Source organism: Ostrea edulis, chromosome 9, assembly GCF_947568905.1.
Source record: "Ostrea edulis chromosome 9, xbOstEdul1.1, whole genome shotgun sequence".
NCBI classification, from domain to species: Eukaryota; Metazoa; Mollusca; class Bivalvia; order Ostreida; family Ostreidae; genus Ostrea; species Ostrea edulis.
The window spans coordinates 8,155,231-8,173,560 of NC_079172.1; the positions used below are offsets into that span (position 1 = coordinate 8,155,231).

Below are 18,330 nucleotides of genomic sequence, written 5' to 3' on the forward strand. Positions count from 1 at the left end.
CTTGTTTGAAATTATTTCATTTTCTTTGGTGTTGCTGTGCAGAAATCATTCATGAACTAGCAGTCTGTACATTTTATCATGTAGATATTTCACTTGTAAAATGCAACTCTGTTGGTGCATTTGACTTTTAACAACTATCTGTATATCATATTCATTATTTAGACCTAAAATCTCATGACTTTCCACATGATATAGAAACTGGATTGACGATAAGTCGAGACTCATAATGTCCTGGGAATAATGTCGCAATACGTTTAGTTCCTCTACTTCACGTTTCATAAAGTGTGAAATATCCCAACTTCTCATCTTATAAACTCAGTAGAAATTACTTTCATTCCTGGAATAATAAAGAGTGGTCAAGTTCTGCATAATATCACCTTTTAAAGCATTCACAGCAGGGATAAGGTTGACAATATAACTATCTCGAGATGTACTTAACCTTCACAGCAAGGATAAGTTTGACAATATAATTATCATATGATTTTCCTTTTGTTCATGTTGACAATATACATGTAATTATTATGATATGTGCTTCTTAACTCACATGAGCTGAAAGCTCAAATGAGTTATTTTGAGTTTTTCTGGCGTCAGTCCATCCATCTGTAAACTTTTTAGCTCACCTGAGTTGTAAGCTCGATCAACTGAGCTTTTCTGATCGCCTGTTGTCCCTCTTTCTGTAAACTTTTCACATTTTTGACTTCTTCTCCAGAACCACTGGGCCAATTTCAACCAAACTTGGCAAAAAGCATTCTTGGGTGAAGGGCTTTCAGGTTTTTCAAATGAACAACTATGCCCCCTTCAAAGGGGAGATAATCACAAAAATGCCAAAAAAAGGTAGGGTCATTTAAAAATCTTCTCAAGAACCACTGGGCCAGAAGAGCTGACATTTACCTGAAAGCTTCCTGACATATTGCAGATTCAAGTGTGTTCACATCATGACCACCAGGTGTAGGATGGGGCCACAATAGGGGATCAAAGTTTTACATACAAATATATATGGAAAATCTTTAGAAATCTTCTCAAGAACTACTGGGCTAGGAAAGTACAAATTTACTTGAAAGCTTCCTGACATAGTGCATATTTAAGTTTGTTCAAATCATGGGCCGAGGGTAGGATGGGGCCACACAATAGGGGTTCAAAGTTTTGCATACAATTATATTTTAAAAAATTGTTAAAAATCTTCTGAAGAATCACTGGGTCAGAAAAGTTTGCATTTAAATGAAAGCTTCATGACATGGTGCAGATTCAAGGTTGTTCAAATCATGGCCCCTGGGGGTAGGATTGGGTCACAATAGGGGATCAAAGTTTACATACAAGTACACGCATATAGAGAAAACCTTTCATAAAATTGTTTTCTCAAGAACCATTGGACCATAGAAGTTTAAATTTACATGAAAGCTTCCTGACATACATATATAGTGCAGATTCAAGTTTGTAGAAATCATGACCCATGGGAGTAGGTTGGGGCCACAGTAGGGATCAAATTTTTACATGTACATGCAAATATATGGAAAATCTTTAGATATGGACTAAGGTGACTCAGGTGAGCGATGTGGCCCATGATCCTTTTGTTTAAAACCAGTTTTGACTTCTCCAGAACCATGGGGCTAATTTCAGCCAAACTTGCCACAAAGCAATCTTCTCAAGAACCACTGCTCCAATTTCAATCCATATGAGTGAAATATTCTCGAGAGGGACGTTAAACAATAATAATCAATCAATCCAATTTCAATCAAGCTTGGTACAAATCATCATTGGATGAAGGGATTAAAGTTTCTTCAAATGAAGGGTCATGCTCCCTCAAAAGGGGAGCTAATCAAGAGATGGCAAAAGTAGGATGGGTTCATTTAAAAATCTTAAAACCAGAAAAGGCCAGAAAAGTTGAAATGTATATGAATGCTTTCTGGCATGTATAGATTCAGGTTCATTCAAATCAAGGCACCTGGGGCTAGGGTGGGACCACAATAGGGGATTAAAGTTTTCCATTGTGATATAGAGCATAACTCTTTAAAATTCTTTTCAAGATCAGCATAACCACATTCCATTATATCATAATGCAAACATTCCTAAGCTGTGTGGATTCAAGTGTTTTTGTTACCTGAGTCACTCAGGTGAGCTATAATTGTCGTTCATCTTTGTCCATTGCCGTACATTGTCCGTTATTAACTATACACTTTTAACTTCTTAAGAACTACAAGGCCAATTGTTACCATTTTTGATGTGAAGCTTCTTTAGAATAAGAGGAACGTAACTTGTGAAATTTATTATCATTGCCCCCCAGGGCCTCATGGGTGGGACCAAAACTGCAAAGAAATGCCAAAAATGTGTGGTTAAGATGTCCATGAAGCCATTTACCAAAATCGTGAAATTCATGGCCCCTTGGTCAGGGGTTCAGTCTCTAGGGTAGAGCAATATGACCATATAGTAAAGATACGAGGGCGAGTCAATAAGTAACCAGCCTATCGCATTTCCGATTTACCGAAACGGTCACGATTTTCATGCCTTGTTTCAATACGTTTTATACCTGGGTACACAATTACACGCGTATCGAGTCATTCTTTTATAAGATATTGAATGTTAAACATGGCTAGTGATGCAAAGGCATGCTTTTCATCTAAAGTTGAGTACCATGCTATAATTCGGTACTTGTATTTAAAAGGTGAATCAGGCAAGGAAATACACGGCGAGTTAGCCGATGTTTATGGGTCTTCTGCACCATCTTATGCTCAGGTTAAATTCTGGGTAGGGGAATTCAAACGCGGTAGAACGTCTTTAGAAGATGAAACCAGGTCTGGACTCCCACTGGATGCTACCGACGAAGAAATGTGTAAGACGATTCGGGTTCTGGTATACTCTGATAGGCGAATTCAGGTGGAAGAAATGGCACAGGCATTAGGCATTTCACATGGTCGCGTTTCAACAACCTTGCATGATCGTTTAGGTATGCGCAAGCTAACAGCCCGTTGGGTCCCCAAACCCCTTAGCGGTGAGCAAATGGCAACCAGAGCGTCAGTATACAGCGCCTTGTTGAAGCGTTTTATGTCAAAAGATGATTTTCTTTTGCGTCTGGTGACTGTAGATGAGACTTGGGTTCATTATTATGAGCCAGAGAACAAAGCTCAGTGTCGTCAGTGGGTAGAGCCTGGGTCCCCGAGGCTAAAGAAGTTCAAGACACAACCATCTGCTGGCAAGGTGATGGCCATAGTATTTTGGGACGTAAAAGGCGTTATTATGTTGGAGGTTTTGCACAAGTGAAGTACAATAACTGGAATGTACTATGCAAACTTGCTAGACCAGCTGAGAACCGCCATCCGTCAAAAACGTCTCGGTGTTTTGCTGCAACAGGATAACACGAGAGTCCACACTTGCAATGGATGCTGTAAAGCGAAACGGGTGTGAATTAATACCACTTCCTGTCAATTCTCCTGACCTAGCTCCTAGCGACTTCTTCCTATTCCGAAACTTGAATAAGGATATCCGTGGACGTCATTTTCGGTCTGATGAAGAAGTCGTGACGGCAGTTGAGGAGTGGGTCAATGGAAAAGACCTTGACTTTTTCAGTTCTGGGTTGAAGGCACTTGAACACCGTTGGTCTAAATGCATCACACTAGAGGGCAATTACATCGAAAAAGAAGACGTGGATCTCAACCGGAAATATAATACTAGTAAGTTAGACTGGTTACTTATTGACTCGCCCTCGAATGTATATATATATATATATATATATATATATATATATATATATATATATATATATAATACTCTCCTACATGTGTAATAAAAATTAAATGCATGGTTGTGAGGTCTGTGAAGATCTCTACCTAAATTGTGAACATCATGGCCCCTGGGTTAAGGATTTAGGCCCTAGGGTGGGACTAATATGGCTCTCTAGTGAAAATGTATTAGGTTTTAGAAAAAAAATTCTTCTCAACTATCAAACGTGTGAGAAAAACTAAATGCATGGTCATGGTATCCACAAAGCTTTCTACCTAAATTGTGAAAGTCATGGCGTCTGGGTAAGGAATTCATGACTTGGGGTTGGGCCAATATGGCCATTTAGTGAGATGTCTTAAATGAAAGGTGAAGATCACGAACAGTGATCAATCTGATAACTCCTATAAGCAATACAAAATAGAGAGTTGGGCAAACACGGACCCCTGGACACACCAGAGGTGGGATCAGGTGCCTAGGAGGAATAAGCATCCCCTGTCGATCTTATATATGTATATTATTTCCTCCTACATATGTATGAGAAAAACTAAATGCCTAGTTATGATGTCCATGAGGGCCTCTACCTAAGTTGTTAAAATCATGGTTTAAGGTTTAGTCCCTCGGGTGGGGCCAGTTTGGTCATGTACAGTTAAAATGCATTTAAATCTTAGAAGAAACAAACCTTTTTGACTTCCACAGTGACTAAAGACTGGGGGCATAGTGTATTTATCCTGCCTGTATGAAACTTGAACCTTGTTCGTAATGTTTGAATTGTGAATGATTATCAAATATATTTCACATGTGTAATCCTTGTGACAAAATCTTTTGGTACCAAAGTTTTTGACCTTGTGACCTTGACCTTTTGGTTTGACCTATTTTAAAGAAAATCTAACCTCGGAAATATCTCCTGAAATTTTATATTTTGTATAAAGATTCCTTATGTCAGAAAACGTCATCTGATGCCATAATGTTTGACCTTGTGGCTTTGGATTTTGTTTTAAAACTTTAATCTAAAGTGCATCTTTCATATTTCATAAATGTATTTCTTGTAACAAGACCTTTCTTTTTGGTACATGTACTAGAGTTTTTGGCCTTAGATTTTGACTGACTTTTAAGAAAAGTTAAGTTAGGCAATATCCTCTTAACTATTTAAGGTAGGGATTTCAAATCTTGTATAGAGATTCGTAATTTCGAAATTCCTAAAACTCACGTGAATAAAGCTGATGTCTACAGATTTCAGCTTAATGGGTAGTTTACTTATTTTAACCACCTCTGACCTGGAAAAAAAATACTCAAAGACATATTGGCGGAACTGTCATGGCTTTTTATTTTAAACAACATTCACCGTTAACATGCCACTCGCATGTTCATACCCTATGCGCCGATCTTACCACCTGTAATCTTTTGACAGCATAGCATTCACAAATATTCAACAAACCATATCAGAGCTGGGGGACCTGGAGACAACTGTATCCCTCAGCAAATGGCTTTCTGTCAAAATTACCGCCAATTGGATTTCACGCATGAAATCCAACCGCCAACACAGCGGCTGAATTTTGACCATTAGCGTAAAAATTAGCATATATTATTCACAAATAGTAATCAACAAATAAATGCATAATCATCAGACATAAAGCCACAACAGTTCCCACTCATTTCCATATATCACCTCTTTGGATGAAGTAAACTATTTGCTCGACTAAACTGCCTCAGAGCAGTCTGCATTGTTGACACAAAAACATGATTGCCCAAGGGAGACAAGTGAACTCCATCACTAAGAAATAGTTTACTTTCCTCAACACTTACATGTATATTCTGATATTTAATGGAAGCGTCACCTCTCTTTAAAACAAAACTAGCAATAGAACTATTAATCCTACACCTAGATTTCTCTGCAGCAGTATTTGATATGGCATGGCGCCAATAAACTCTGGGTAATATATGTGACCATACAATGCAAGTCAACGGCATAGCCAAACTCAACCTGTTGATTACATTTTTCATGAACTTTTGTTGTCTACATAATGGGTTATTATGTTTGCAAATATCATTACCCCTACATGTATAACCAGAAACCTTGACTGTGGATTTGTGGAGTACATGTCAAAAACAACCTTCTGGAAATTGTCAAATTCCCTTCCGCGACACTGATATGCCATGTAAAGCAAGGTCTTTGCCAAACTCAGATGAGTTCAATGCAAATTGTTCTGCCCTTTTAATAAGTGATGATTCCACAATCCATATTGAATCTGCAAGATTTATGAACAATACACAACACACTTAACAATGTGTACATGAAATTTGAAAAAAACATTTAGCATTATTTCAATCCTATTCAATTAGTTGGCAACTTATGCGTCAAGGCTTACTATTGTGACATCATTATTTGCATCTAAAATGTAGCCAACTCATGATCAGGTCTGAGGTAATTTGCATATGCATTGGAGAGCCATCTACCCCTTCTCTGAATTTCTTGTTCAGGTATGCCTGACAAATACATGTGACTAGCAGCCCCTATTCTAAACGAGTGTGTTTTGAATGTTTTTGTTTCAGTACCTAGAGATCTTAATGCTTTGAGCAATACACTCGAGAACTGATATGCTGACAACGGGGAACCATTGATATGACAGAATAAAGGACCATCAATCTGCAAAAACTCTTCCAACAAGTCAAAGCATGAACTCATGTGGCCCATGGACCGCTCGTTGTTCTTGTTTAGAATAGTTTCTGCAAAATATTTTGATGCATATTTCAATAGGTTCCCATTTACTTACCAGGTCATTAATATTTCCAAATTTGCAATTTCTTCTTGGATATATCTTTATTTTTTTTTTTTTTTGCAAATAATTTCATAATTTATAATGCCGTATTTAGTTTCCAATAGCCTACATTTCTAGATTGTTGAGATTTGCACAGTTCAAATATCATTCCAAAGTGATCTGTAAATCTGTTGTTTATCTACATGTACGTTGGGTGTTTTTCTTAGATATACAATGTACATATTGTTCAATCGGAAGCATGCTGAATACATGATATATGAAATCTATGAATACTCTTTGGGAAATTATTTCCATCACACAAAGTCCTTGTTCATAATTTTCCCAGGATATATTCAACCATCCTTGAGACAAAAAGCTTTAATAATTGTCTCTCATATACCAACACTTTTGTCAATCCTTTCGTAATAGAGCTGATTAAATCGTCACATAATATGATGCAGTTCAAATTTATAGCATATTTGTTAATCAAAGTAATTAGTTTCTTAGAAAGATCACCCTTGTCTTTTCAATTGTTAGAATTATAGATATTCACCAGTCACAATCTTATAACATTGACTAGTGATTTTCTTCCACCTGTCGATCTATGGTAATTAATAAGTTCAAAAGCTATTCTTCCTGATTAAAATTGATACACCTCTAAAATATACGGATTCTGAAGAGCAATGTATTATATCCCCAAACCATTGCAAATTGTATAACAATTCTTGGTTTTATTTTAACAAAATGTGTTTCTTGTAAAAAAAAAATATAACACCATATTTCTCATCCCTTTGCCAATCAAAAAGAATGACTTAAGTTTTATTGTACGTAAACTTCTAACATTTATACACATAAAGAGTAAAAATTTAAATACTCTTCACTGTTATTGATTTTTTGATTTGTTTAAAATGACATTATCACACTAAAATGGCTGAAATTTTAATGCTTTTTTATTTACGTGCACATAAAGGATTCTTTTTGCATGCCCATAAACTGGAAAAGCACCCCTTCCCAGCCCGGCCGTATGAATTCTACCAAGGTTAAAATGACGAGAGTTTTCACGCCCGAAAGACTCGCTACCTTTAAAAAGTGCATTCATACACATGTACTGAAAGTTGATGAAAATTTTATATAACTTCCAAAACCCGTGCATATGTCTTTAATATATTTAAAAAGATGTCCGTTATAAGACTGAGCGTATTTTGAATGAAAGATTATGCACTGAACCTCGATATCATCAAACAATTACCTGAAGATATTTCCGCTATAGAAATTGATGCGAGTGATTAATCGCAGCATCTCGGGCATTTCCGTTAGAGGTCGGAAAGCCCTGGTATGTTGCTTTGCTTTGGTACACAAATCTATCATTAAACAAAGCATCCGGTTGCGTACAGGACTTTTGTTTACAACACGCTTAAAAATCAAAAAGCTTTAAATCGTAACCATTTCTGCTCACCATACATTTAGAATGGAATGTTTGGAAATCCAGATCTGATGGAATTTATAGACCAGCATGGTTGGGAATCGTTATAAAGTTCGGGACGTCGACAGAGGCTGGGCGTGGGTTGTCCTAGGGGCCAGCTTCCTGTCCCTCCTTCTGAACGGATGTTTGTTGTACGGAGTCGGAATCACCCATGTGGCTTTCCTGCGTTATTACAAGGAATCGGATGCCTATACTTCATTTGTGGGATCACTTTTCAGCAGCCTGCTGCAACTTGTTGGTAGGTGGTTAAATGACTAACAATGAATGCCTGGGAGCCGCGTGGTCGTCTTGTTCGGAATTCATTCATACGATTAAGATGTTTAAGTAGAATAGAATTGCCAGCAGGGATGAATGTTGAATATAAGTAATGTAAATAATAAACATGGTCGTGTATATTGTTCAGGGTCACTTTACGGATTGGATGATCACTACATTGTGTATAACAACAGACCGACATTTAACAGATTGAGGTGCATCCGGTGCATATCTAAATCGATCGGTGTAAATTTCAAACACAATTTACATGTAACGCTTTTAAACATGTCATTGTATTTATATACACTTCTGTATGGTGCAAAATTAGTGTTTAAAATGTATTATAACACGCTCCGTATTAAAGGTCTCCGTATTAAAGGTTATCGTGAATTAAAAAAAAAAGATGTAAATGTTTGTAATCTCGAAGCCACATTGTATTTCATTTATAAAAGGTGAAAGAAGAAGTCTTTATCAAATAATAACGATTCTGTACAAAGATACATGGTGTGGGAAACAGTTATTTAGATTCGTGGACTAATCGAAATTTTCGTATAAAGTCACTCAAACAAAGACAACACTACACCTGCCGTTTGAGCTCGTTCATCCTTTGATCCATCACCACCCTTTGATCCACCACCACCCTTTGATCCACCACCACCCTTTTTCAATGTACAGAAGAAAACTAATAACTGTTTTGAGTAAATCAGTGAATTTTTTGTATGTTGTACACATTTATTTTTCAATTCCTAAAGCCACTTTGTGTTTTTATCAAACTTTTAAGTTGCACAGTTTTACAGTATTATATACATATATATATATATATATATACAATGTATATGTAAGTACGTGCGTTTGTATTTGTATATGCCCAGCCATGTTGTTACCTTTATAATACAGACTTCTGACCACTAAATGTTCAATATTTTATTTTGTCCTTTATAACCGATTATTCAGATTCTGCATTATTTTACACTTAATATGAAAGGTGAAGATACCGAACTGTGGTCAATCTCATAATTCCCACAAGCAATACAAAATAGATAGTTGGGCAAACACGACCCTTGGACACATCAGAGGTGGGATCAGGTGCCTAAGAGGAGTAAGCATCCCCTGTCGACCGGTCACACCCACCGTGAGCCCTATGTCCTGATCAGGTAAACGGGGTTATCCGTAGTCAAAATCTGTGCCAAAAACGACCTACTAACAATCGGTATGAAACACGTCAGACAGCATTTGACCCAATGATAGGGTGTATTGACGAACTAGATCGTTATAACGACCATAGAATGGCAGAGTAAATCACGCAATTAGAGTCAAAATAAATACTAGGCCTTGTAGGAAAAATGTGGATTATAAAGGAAAAAACCCTGTTCAATATGATCATTCGCCATCAATATTTTGAAGGAGCCGGGGGTGGGTTGCACAGTTTTATCGTCATATACTCTGTGCTGCTTTATATGGATAAATGAAGATAATGAACATTGACCAATACTATAAAGAATACAAAATTGATAGTAGAGCAAGCACGAACTCCTGGACACACCAGATGTGGGATCAAGTGCCTAGGAGGAATAAACATCCCCATTTGACCTGTCACACCCTCTGCAAGCTCTGTATCTTGATGGTATAAACGGAGTAATCCGTAGTCAAAATCAGTATGTGAAGATAAAATAAATAGAAGTAAAATATCTGTATTTTAAAGCGCAAAGCTTAAATCACACGTTTGCAGAGTAGGTCGATTTCAGTATAAAAGAAATATAGCACAGTTCTTTATCAAATGCATGAACTGAGATTGGGGTTTCAAAAAAGCATTCAAGAGGGGTGTGGTTTGTCCTAGATATATAACCAAAATGGCTAAATGCATAGGATTATTCTTCTTCATGAAAATGCATATTATATAATACAGTTAAGGTAACCCGCAAATTTCTTAATTCTTAGTTTTACTTGTTACAGGGCCGTTGTCAAGTTTCTTTATCAATGTTTTCAACTGCCGCCTCACAATGATTGTCGGAGGAACTCTCGTCTTCATCGGATGTTCATCAACGTACTTCGCTCATTCACTTGACGTAGCGCTTATTACGTATGGCATCACTGCAGGCAAGTACAAACATTTCAAACTAAAGCATGTAGATCGTTAGCATCAAGAGGGAGTATCCTTAGATATATACATGAAGCAGTGAATTAATGAGGTATCTCGGGGATACATTACAGATACACAAGCTGTTTATGTAGTCGGTATAAAGGCGAATTGCACGGGGTTTAATTTTATGGTCCATTCACATTACAGAATTCATGTTATAGTGGGCAAACTCCATGTAAACGCTGGATCGATTTTACGCACCTTTATGCATATCTGGATCTCTATAAGATATTTTTTTTTTTTAGATTGAAGAAACAAACAGACAGAAAAACATACGCACGCACGCACACATGGGAGAGAGAGAGAGAGAGAGAGAGAGAGAGAGAGAGAGAGAGACTGTAATTATCAAATTATGTTGTACACAGAAAAGTCACTTTTTACCACTGAACAAGTTCAACATTCCTTTGTAAAATGTTTTCAAAATTCTAGTTAGCTGGTACATGTATAATTACACAAAGAGTCAGCTACGGTTGACAACAGAAGGAAGGACAATTAATGTACATCCTAATTTAAACATTCAGATCAAATAAATAAATATACAGAAGGAACAGAAAAAATGGTTCCCGCATATCAATATTTCATAGTATCCTTTGTTGTATTTTACGGCATTGTGTGTTAACAGAATGCATCCTTTAATAATGATACAGATGAGCATGCTGGAATATCTCTCCCCCCCCAATGCAATTCAATTTATTTGCTCAAATCATGTTAAATGGTACATGTACATGAGGAACAAAACCGTACAAACACAATTTTTACAATATATACCATAGGGTGATATGTAAATGATACGTAATATATACAATAGGTCATCAGATGTCCATATACATGTGAATGGTAAAGTATATACAGTCTACTCCGGATATAATGAAATCCAGGGGACCGACCTGAATTGTTCATTATATCCAAAGTTCAATATAACCAATACTGAACTACACAAATATTGCTACTGGGGGATTTACCTTAACTTCAATATAACAGATATTTCAATATAACCGACTTCAATATAAGTGGAGTGGACTGTAACATAGTAAGATAAAGGTCAAGGTAAACATGAGAAATAGGAGGAATCCTAGAGATATGTAAAATAAATACACAAAGATTTCTTAAAGTTGTCATAATTTGGTTTGACAAAACCTCCAAAATGTTAATTATTCCTTATGCATATTGTTTTGCACCTTTCAATTTGTCGTTCGGTCTGTAGACCAAATATTGTCTGCTTTGCTTGACAGACATCACACTTGGTACACTGGTACATGTAGATCTTAAGGAGAAGATAACCATACTAATTTTGAGGTCATATGGTTAATGGCAAAGGGTCAATCCACTATGTACATAGGAAGATGTTGTCTGTTCATTATCTTGAGAACCCTCAACTTGATACACTGGAACGTCGAAAGGAGTAGATGGATTCTCTTCGTGGGAAACCCACGGTTGATTACGCTTCGTCCCTCTCTCCATCACCCGTGGGTCTATTCATTCTTACTCACTCGTTCTCATGAATAATTAATGAGACCATTTGATTGGGCTCTCATCGTACACCCTGAGCGAATTTGTCCAATTAACAAGACGCTTTCAGTCCGATTTCGGTATACAATTGTTGTGATATCAAAGTTAAGTTGATGCTATATGTACCTTTATAAACAGAAGGGTTTTCGTTATTATAACGATTACTTTGACTGGACGATATCTTAAAATGTTTATTCCTGAGAACGAGTGAGTAGGAATGAATGCAGTCTGATTAAAATCAAACCTCTCACTTCACTCGATATACGGATAGTCGCAGCGACTATCCGTATATCGAGCGAAGTGAGAGGTTTGATTTTAATCAGACTGGAATGAATGGACCCACGAGTGATGGAGAGAGGAACGAAGTGTAATCAATCGTGGGTTTCCGACGATGATGAATCCTATCGATTTTAAGTTTACATAGTCAAATGTCAAGGGTCAAACTGAATATAGTAATAAATTGTCAGCTTTAAATTTTTTAGAATCATTTGCTTGATTGACACCAAACGTGGTACACTGGTACATTGTAAGGAGTAGTGAACTCTGTTTATTTTGGGTTCATGTGGTCAAGGGTCAAGGGTGAACTAGACATAGTAATATATCGTCTGCTTCATATTTTGAGAATCATTTGCTTGATTGGCACCAAACTTAGTATACTGATACATCATAAGGGATAGATAAACCATACTGATTTTGAGATCACATGATTAAAGTTCAAGGGTCAATTTACTCTAGATCTAGGAAGAATTTCGGGTTGGGCACCGTTAAAGCCTTAAAAGGGGAATGCACCCCCCCCCCCCCCAAAAAAAAATTACATAATACATTATAGGATTAAATATATGATAAACATTTTCATACTATTCTGTTAATATACGGCCTAGATAAGCTTCAGTACTAATTTGAAAACGATAAGAATTGAAATTGCCGCCATCTATAGAGGCTACTATGATGTGGAACTCTTGTATTCAAGACCACAAAAATCAATAATGTTGACGTCACACCGTCTGTTCCAGTTTTGATGAGATAAGATCATTAAAGATGTACATGTGGTTGGTTTTACGAATAAATAGGTTGATGAATTCCTGTCAAGCTGTTAATTGCACTAATTCGAAGGGGAGATGTGAAAAGTTTTTTTCTTCTTCAAAATTTCTGACACAACCGAGTCATTTGAAAAGAAAAGACTATGTAAACTGTGGTCGGATCCATCATTTGCATAATGACAAGTTGAGGTTCGAGACATTTGTATGACGAAACGTGCACCGTCTGCTTGGTCTGCGACTCGACTGAACGTCTTCTTTTCTCGATCTCTCCTTGCGAAATCTATACAACTCCAAACTTAACTGTTCGTGACTTGTGATGTTTACAGTGCTGCTGATGAAATAAACCGGAACCGACGATGTGACGTCATTAATTAAACTTTAATGGCCGCTCTCTTAGCGGCGGGTAATTCAAAATGAATGATATATTAGTATTGATTTAATCGTTAAGCAAGGGTTTTTGTTGTTAAAGACTGTCATTTACGATATCAGTAAGTAATTATTTATTCACAAAAGCAACAATGTGGTTAGGATTGCTTTTCCCTTTAAGGACGAAACGGTACGATACGATACTTCTTAACGATAATGATCCATCCCTGGTCAACGGCCATAAGCGCCGAGCATAAGCCTAAATTTTGCAGCCCTTCACCGACAGTGGTGGCGTCTCCATATGAGTAAAATATTCTCGAGAGGGACGTAAAACAATATTCAATCAATCTTAGCGATACTTTGATATATAATCAAGAAATAACTCAGTCTCAAAAACCCTTTAGAATCATGTTTCACCCCATTGTAAGTTTATGAATACGCTGATAAGTATTTTCAAAGTGTCTGACGTCTCACTTGTGTCAGGAATTTTCTCCGATCTTGATTCCTCAATCTTAAATCAGAAGATACTCAATAAAGCATTATAAATGTCTTTTGATAAACAACCAGTAATGAAAGTAAAATTTACTGAAGTTAGTGTGTTTCTTTTGTTTACAGTTCACTGTGACACTCATAGACGAAAATACGGGAAAAACCTGATGAATGATCGCTTCAGTTTTAGCATTCCAGTATTCAAAATGATTGTTGTATATCCAAAAAAAAAAATAAATAAAAAAAAAAAATGCTAAATTGATATAGACTTTATCGAAAATCGAACTTTTCAAATATGAATTGAATAATTGAAATGTCAAGCAGAGGTATCGTATTTTGCATTTCGTCTATTAACATAACCTTAAAAAGCGCGTTTGTAGTTTTCATTGAATCAACTCAAACATTCAATAGAAATACAAGGAGGGTGTTAAAACTTTGAGGAATGAATAGAGAATTATTGATAGATAAACATCGATATCGATACCGGTATGAAATGAAACGGTATTTTACCGGTAATTTTGAAAGAAGTCGGAACGGTATTGATACCGAGTTCCGGTGTCCAACTCTCAGGAAGATATAGTCCGCTCAATATCTTGAATTGTTCTGGCACTACTATCAATTAAATGATGCATATTTGTAACCCTTTTTAATTTTTGCACCATGGGCGTACATGTTTCTGACAGCTGAAAGGTTTTTCCGTAATATCTTTTGTCTAAATATTTTCCTTATTTGGGAAAAGGAAATACAGTGTAAGGTATAGTGAAATTATTTCTTTTTTAGTTTTACAGACTCTCTGTAGTTTGCTATTCTGAGTATATTATACACCACACTGCACTGTATCGTATTCAGTTTGTTGCTTTCTTTCATCAAGACAATGAAGTTCAAGTGGCGAATTTCCTTCACTGTTGATTATGAATTTCTCTGGTTTTGGATTCAGTGACCTCTCTCACAAGGCTATGTTTGATGTAAACTCACAAGGAATCAAATGGCGTTTGTTTAGGTGCTAACTATCTAGAATTTTCTATAACACTGGTAGAAACATCATCAGGTAAGTTATCATCAATATACCTTTCATATGCCCGAAGAATGTATGTTTTAGCTTTGGCGATAGCAATGATCATATTCAGATCTTCTTCTTCTTCTTCAAGTTTTAGTCTTAATTTTGCTAATACCAACTCCTTCTTTTGTGCAAGTGCTGCTCGACGAACTCTTAATTCTGCTACTTTTTGTTTTCGATTGTATTGATTGCAATCAAACACAATGTAGTTCAGTTCACATCCTTGTTCCACAGGCACTCGTTTAGTTTATCTATGATAAAAATTGTTTTTCTATAGATAAACTATAGGTTGTTTACAGGAAAACCATTTTTTTTGGGTCATAGATATCTAAAACGTTGAGTGTCTGTTCCTTGATAAAGATTCAAAATATCAGTGAACGATATCTTCGTTTAGGCAGGGGTTAATTTCTCTCCAGCTCTTGGCATCTTGGAATCTAGTATCGTAAGAAAATATTCTTCTTGGCTTGACTTTATTATTCCCAAAGCAAAACAGTCTGACAGATCCACATAGAAAAGATGCCTAGAAAAATCTAGCAACACTATTTAGATTGATTGGAGGTGATCAATCAGTGATCTACTCCCTATATCTAGTGCATGGAAGCATTTTTAAGGAGACGACCCGATTGAATGATAACTCATTTTGATTTTAGGTCTCGTTGATATTTGATGAATTTTTGTCCCTTGATATTGGTGGTTACACCACGTAATACTCGAACTTCATGTGATCTATATTGAACGGACAAGGCAATCGCACTATTGATGGGACTTGTTGTAGTTACAATGAATTGAAATTAAATTAAGAAAGCCACATCCGTTTGGTTTTGTTCACTTTTGGATGTGACTGATATACGTGTTCAATGGAGATGGTTTTATCTATTAGTGTGCATCATGCCTGTTGTGGCCAAACAGCCATTTAGTGAAAGGTGAAGATAACGAAGAGTGATCAATCTCATAGCTCCTATAAGCAATACAAAATTAAGAGTTGGGCAAACACGGACCCCTGGATAAACCAAGAGGTGGGATCAGATGTCTAGAAGGAGTAAGGAACCCCTTTCGACCGGTCACACCCGTCATGAGCCCTATACCTTGATCAGGTAAATGAAACAATCCGTAGTCAAAATCAGTGTGCCAAGAACGGCCTAGCAATCATTGAGAATGCACTGATCAAGTTACCTGGAATTACGAAGCCAGCACTCTAACCACTTAGACATGTCACATATAATGTGACGATATTAAAAACGACATTTTATACAATCAGTTCATGAAATCCACAACACATGCCTATTTTCATTGAAGGAATAGGCAATGGATTGGTTGCCACACCACCACTGGTATCTGTGGGATACTATTTTAGGGAGAAGAGGGGATTCGCTATAGGATTTGCAGTGGCGGGAGCGGGTACAGGAATGTTCATAAGCGGCCCCCTTTTCCAATATCTTATAGATTCCTATGGACTTCAAGGAGCAATGTTGATATTAGGTGCTATTTTTGCCAATCAGATTGTGCTTGGATGTTTAATGAGACCTTCTGAAACAGAAATTCAACATAAAGCGCTAAGGAAAAATGATGAAAAGAGTAGTATCAATCTCAGAAAAATTCTCCATCTCGATATTTTCTGTGATAAAATGTTTCTGGTGATTCTTCTGCAGTTCCTAATCTGGAATACTCCGTTTTCTATGCTTATGCTGCACCTGCCTAACTTCTCTGTTGTCAATGGTTCAACGGAACAGCAGGCTGCCTTTCTGATTTTCTTGGTTGGCATTACAGGAACGATTGGGCGTGTTCTCACTGGAATGGCAGTAAGTCCACACGCGATTGACCCCGTGTTGATGAATATGGGTATTACGGGTATTTCAGGTATAATATGTGGACTATTTCCGATGTATTCTTCCACGTATACCGGACAGTGTGTGTTTGCCTCTCTTTTTGGTATATATAGTGGCGCTTTAACAACCATGGTTACACCACTAAGTGTTGAATTGCTGGGATTGGAGAAATTGTCATCTGCTGTTGGAATTATGTATTGTATAGGGGGCATCGGTTATATTATTGGACCAACATTTGCAGGTAAAAATATGAGAGGTTAATCATTGTTCATTTCGCAATAATTGAGTTATTAATTTAATTTTACCATATCTAAACCTTGAACAAGAAGTAAAGCAGGCTTTGAAGGAATGTTCGAGTTTGAAAGATTTCTTAACTAGTGTAGGTTTATCTACATTTGTTATACATTTTCACGGTCAGTACCTGAACGGTCAATTTATTTCCAGCTAAAGTACAAAACATAGAAGAAAATTATAAAAGACGTGAGTTTTCACTGTCAGACCAAATAATGATACATGTGCCATATCTATTAATTTGGGAATTCCCAAAACATTTTTGGTTCGTAGAGGGACAAATCAATCGTTATATATTCACATCGAAGGCACGCTCAGGTGAATATGATGGCTTTTCCTCTAGCTTGTTGGATTGCAGCCAGTCAGAAAACTCGGAATTATTTAGTCATATAATAATTTTTTTTGTTTTTTCGTTTTAAGGCATTCTCATCGACAGTGGTGGAAAATACGAAACAACGTTTTATATATCAGGTATGTTGTGATCGAAACGTGTACAGCCTATAGAGTTCAAGTTCACGTTTAACTCTAGATACTTTTACTCTAGATAAAGGAACGTGCATTATAATAATTAACAATGATCGATTATATTTGTTTTGATTTTTCTGTAGGTGTGCTTCTGATGATTGCATCTCTTTTGACATTGATATCAACATGTTGGAGGAAAGACTATGGATCTCAGATGGTCGACCAATATGAAATACAGCCTGTAAACCAATCCATCAAGAATTCAGCGTTTCTTCGTCAATCTGGACTTTTAGCCGGATCCATGGTAATTCAGACAGACGAGAAATTAGGCAGTGCGTCTGCATTATCTATGAAACGCCCTCACATGCAGGGATTAAATCAAGATGGAGTATGTGAGAGTGACGAAAGCCTGTTTAGAAAAGTTATTGTTCGGAAATTACAGCCAGACATTGATGGATGTAATCCTCAAAGCGTTTTGCTAAAAGTTCAACCTTCTGATCCGGATAGAGACGATACCCATACTGAAACTGCCATAAACCATGACATCGAATAATCAAATATTGAAAATTTATATTATATTATATACATTTATATACATTTTAGATATGAGTCGTCTTGTTTCTCTCCCAGAATTTGGGATGACACTCTACCAATGTAACTAGACAATTCACCATTAAGATAATTTAAGTGACGAAAGTACTCATGGGAATTGATTTTCGCTATTGCTACAATGTATGGGATTACACTAAATGCATATTGAAATCTGAGGGTGTTGGCCCAGATTCGAGACTTTGCTCTTTTATACTTGACTGAAAAGTAATAATACAGTTCAGCAAGCGTCTATGTTGATTCACTTAAATAATCTTTCCCTAGTCTCTATGTAGAATTTGATGGGCTATTTCCTTTGGCCATGATTCTACTATAGATAATAATTCTACA

General features: G+C 36.6%; 1 protein-coding gene across 1 annotated transcript; it reads left to right on the forward strand.

Annotated features, from left to right (window-relative positions):
- The first annotated feature begins 6,532 nt into the window (after positions 1 to 6,532).
- On the forward strand, positions 6,533 to 17,993 carry LOC125658826 (monocarboxylate transporter 14-like). Its single transcript, XM_056148441.1, has 5 exons — positions 6,533 to 8,191; positions 10,162 to 10,305; positions 16,106 to 16,876; positions 17,347 to 17,397; positions 17,535 to 17,993. The coding sequence occupies exons 1-5, from the start codon at positions 7,984 to 7,986 to the stop codon at positions 17,942 to 17,944; spliced, it is 1,584 nt and encodes a 527-aa protein (XP_056004416.1). The 5' UTR covers positions 6,533 to 7,983; the 3' UTR covers positions 17,945 to 17,993.
- The last annotated feature ends 337 nt before the right edge of the window (positions 17,994 to 18,330 follow it).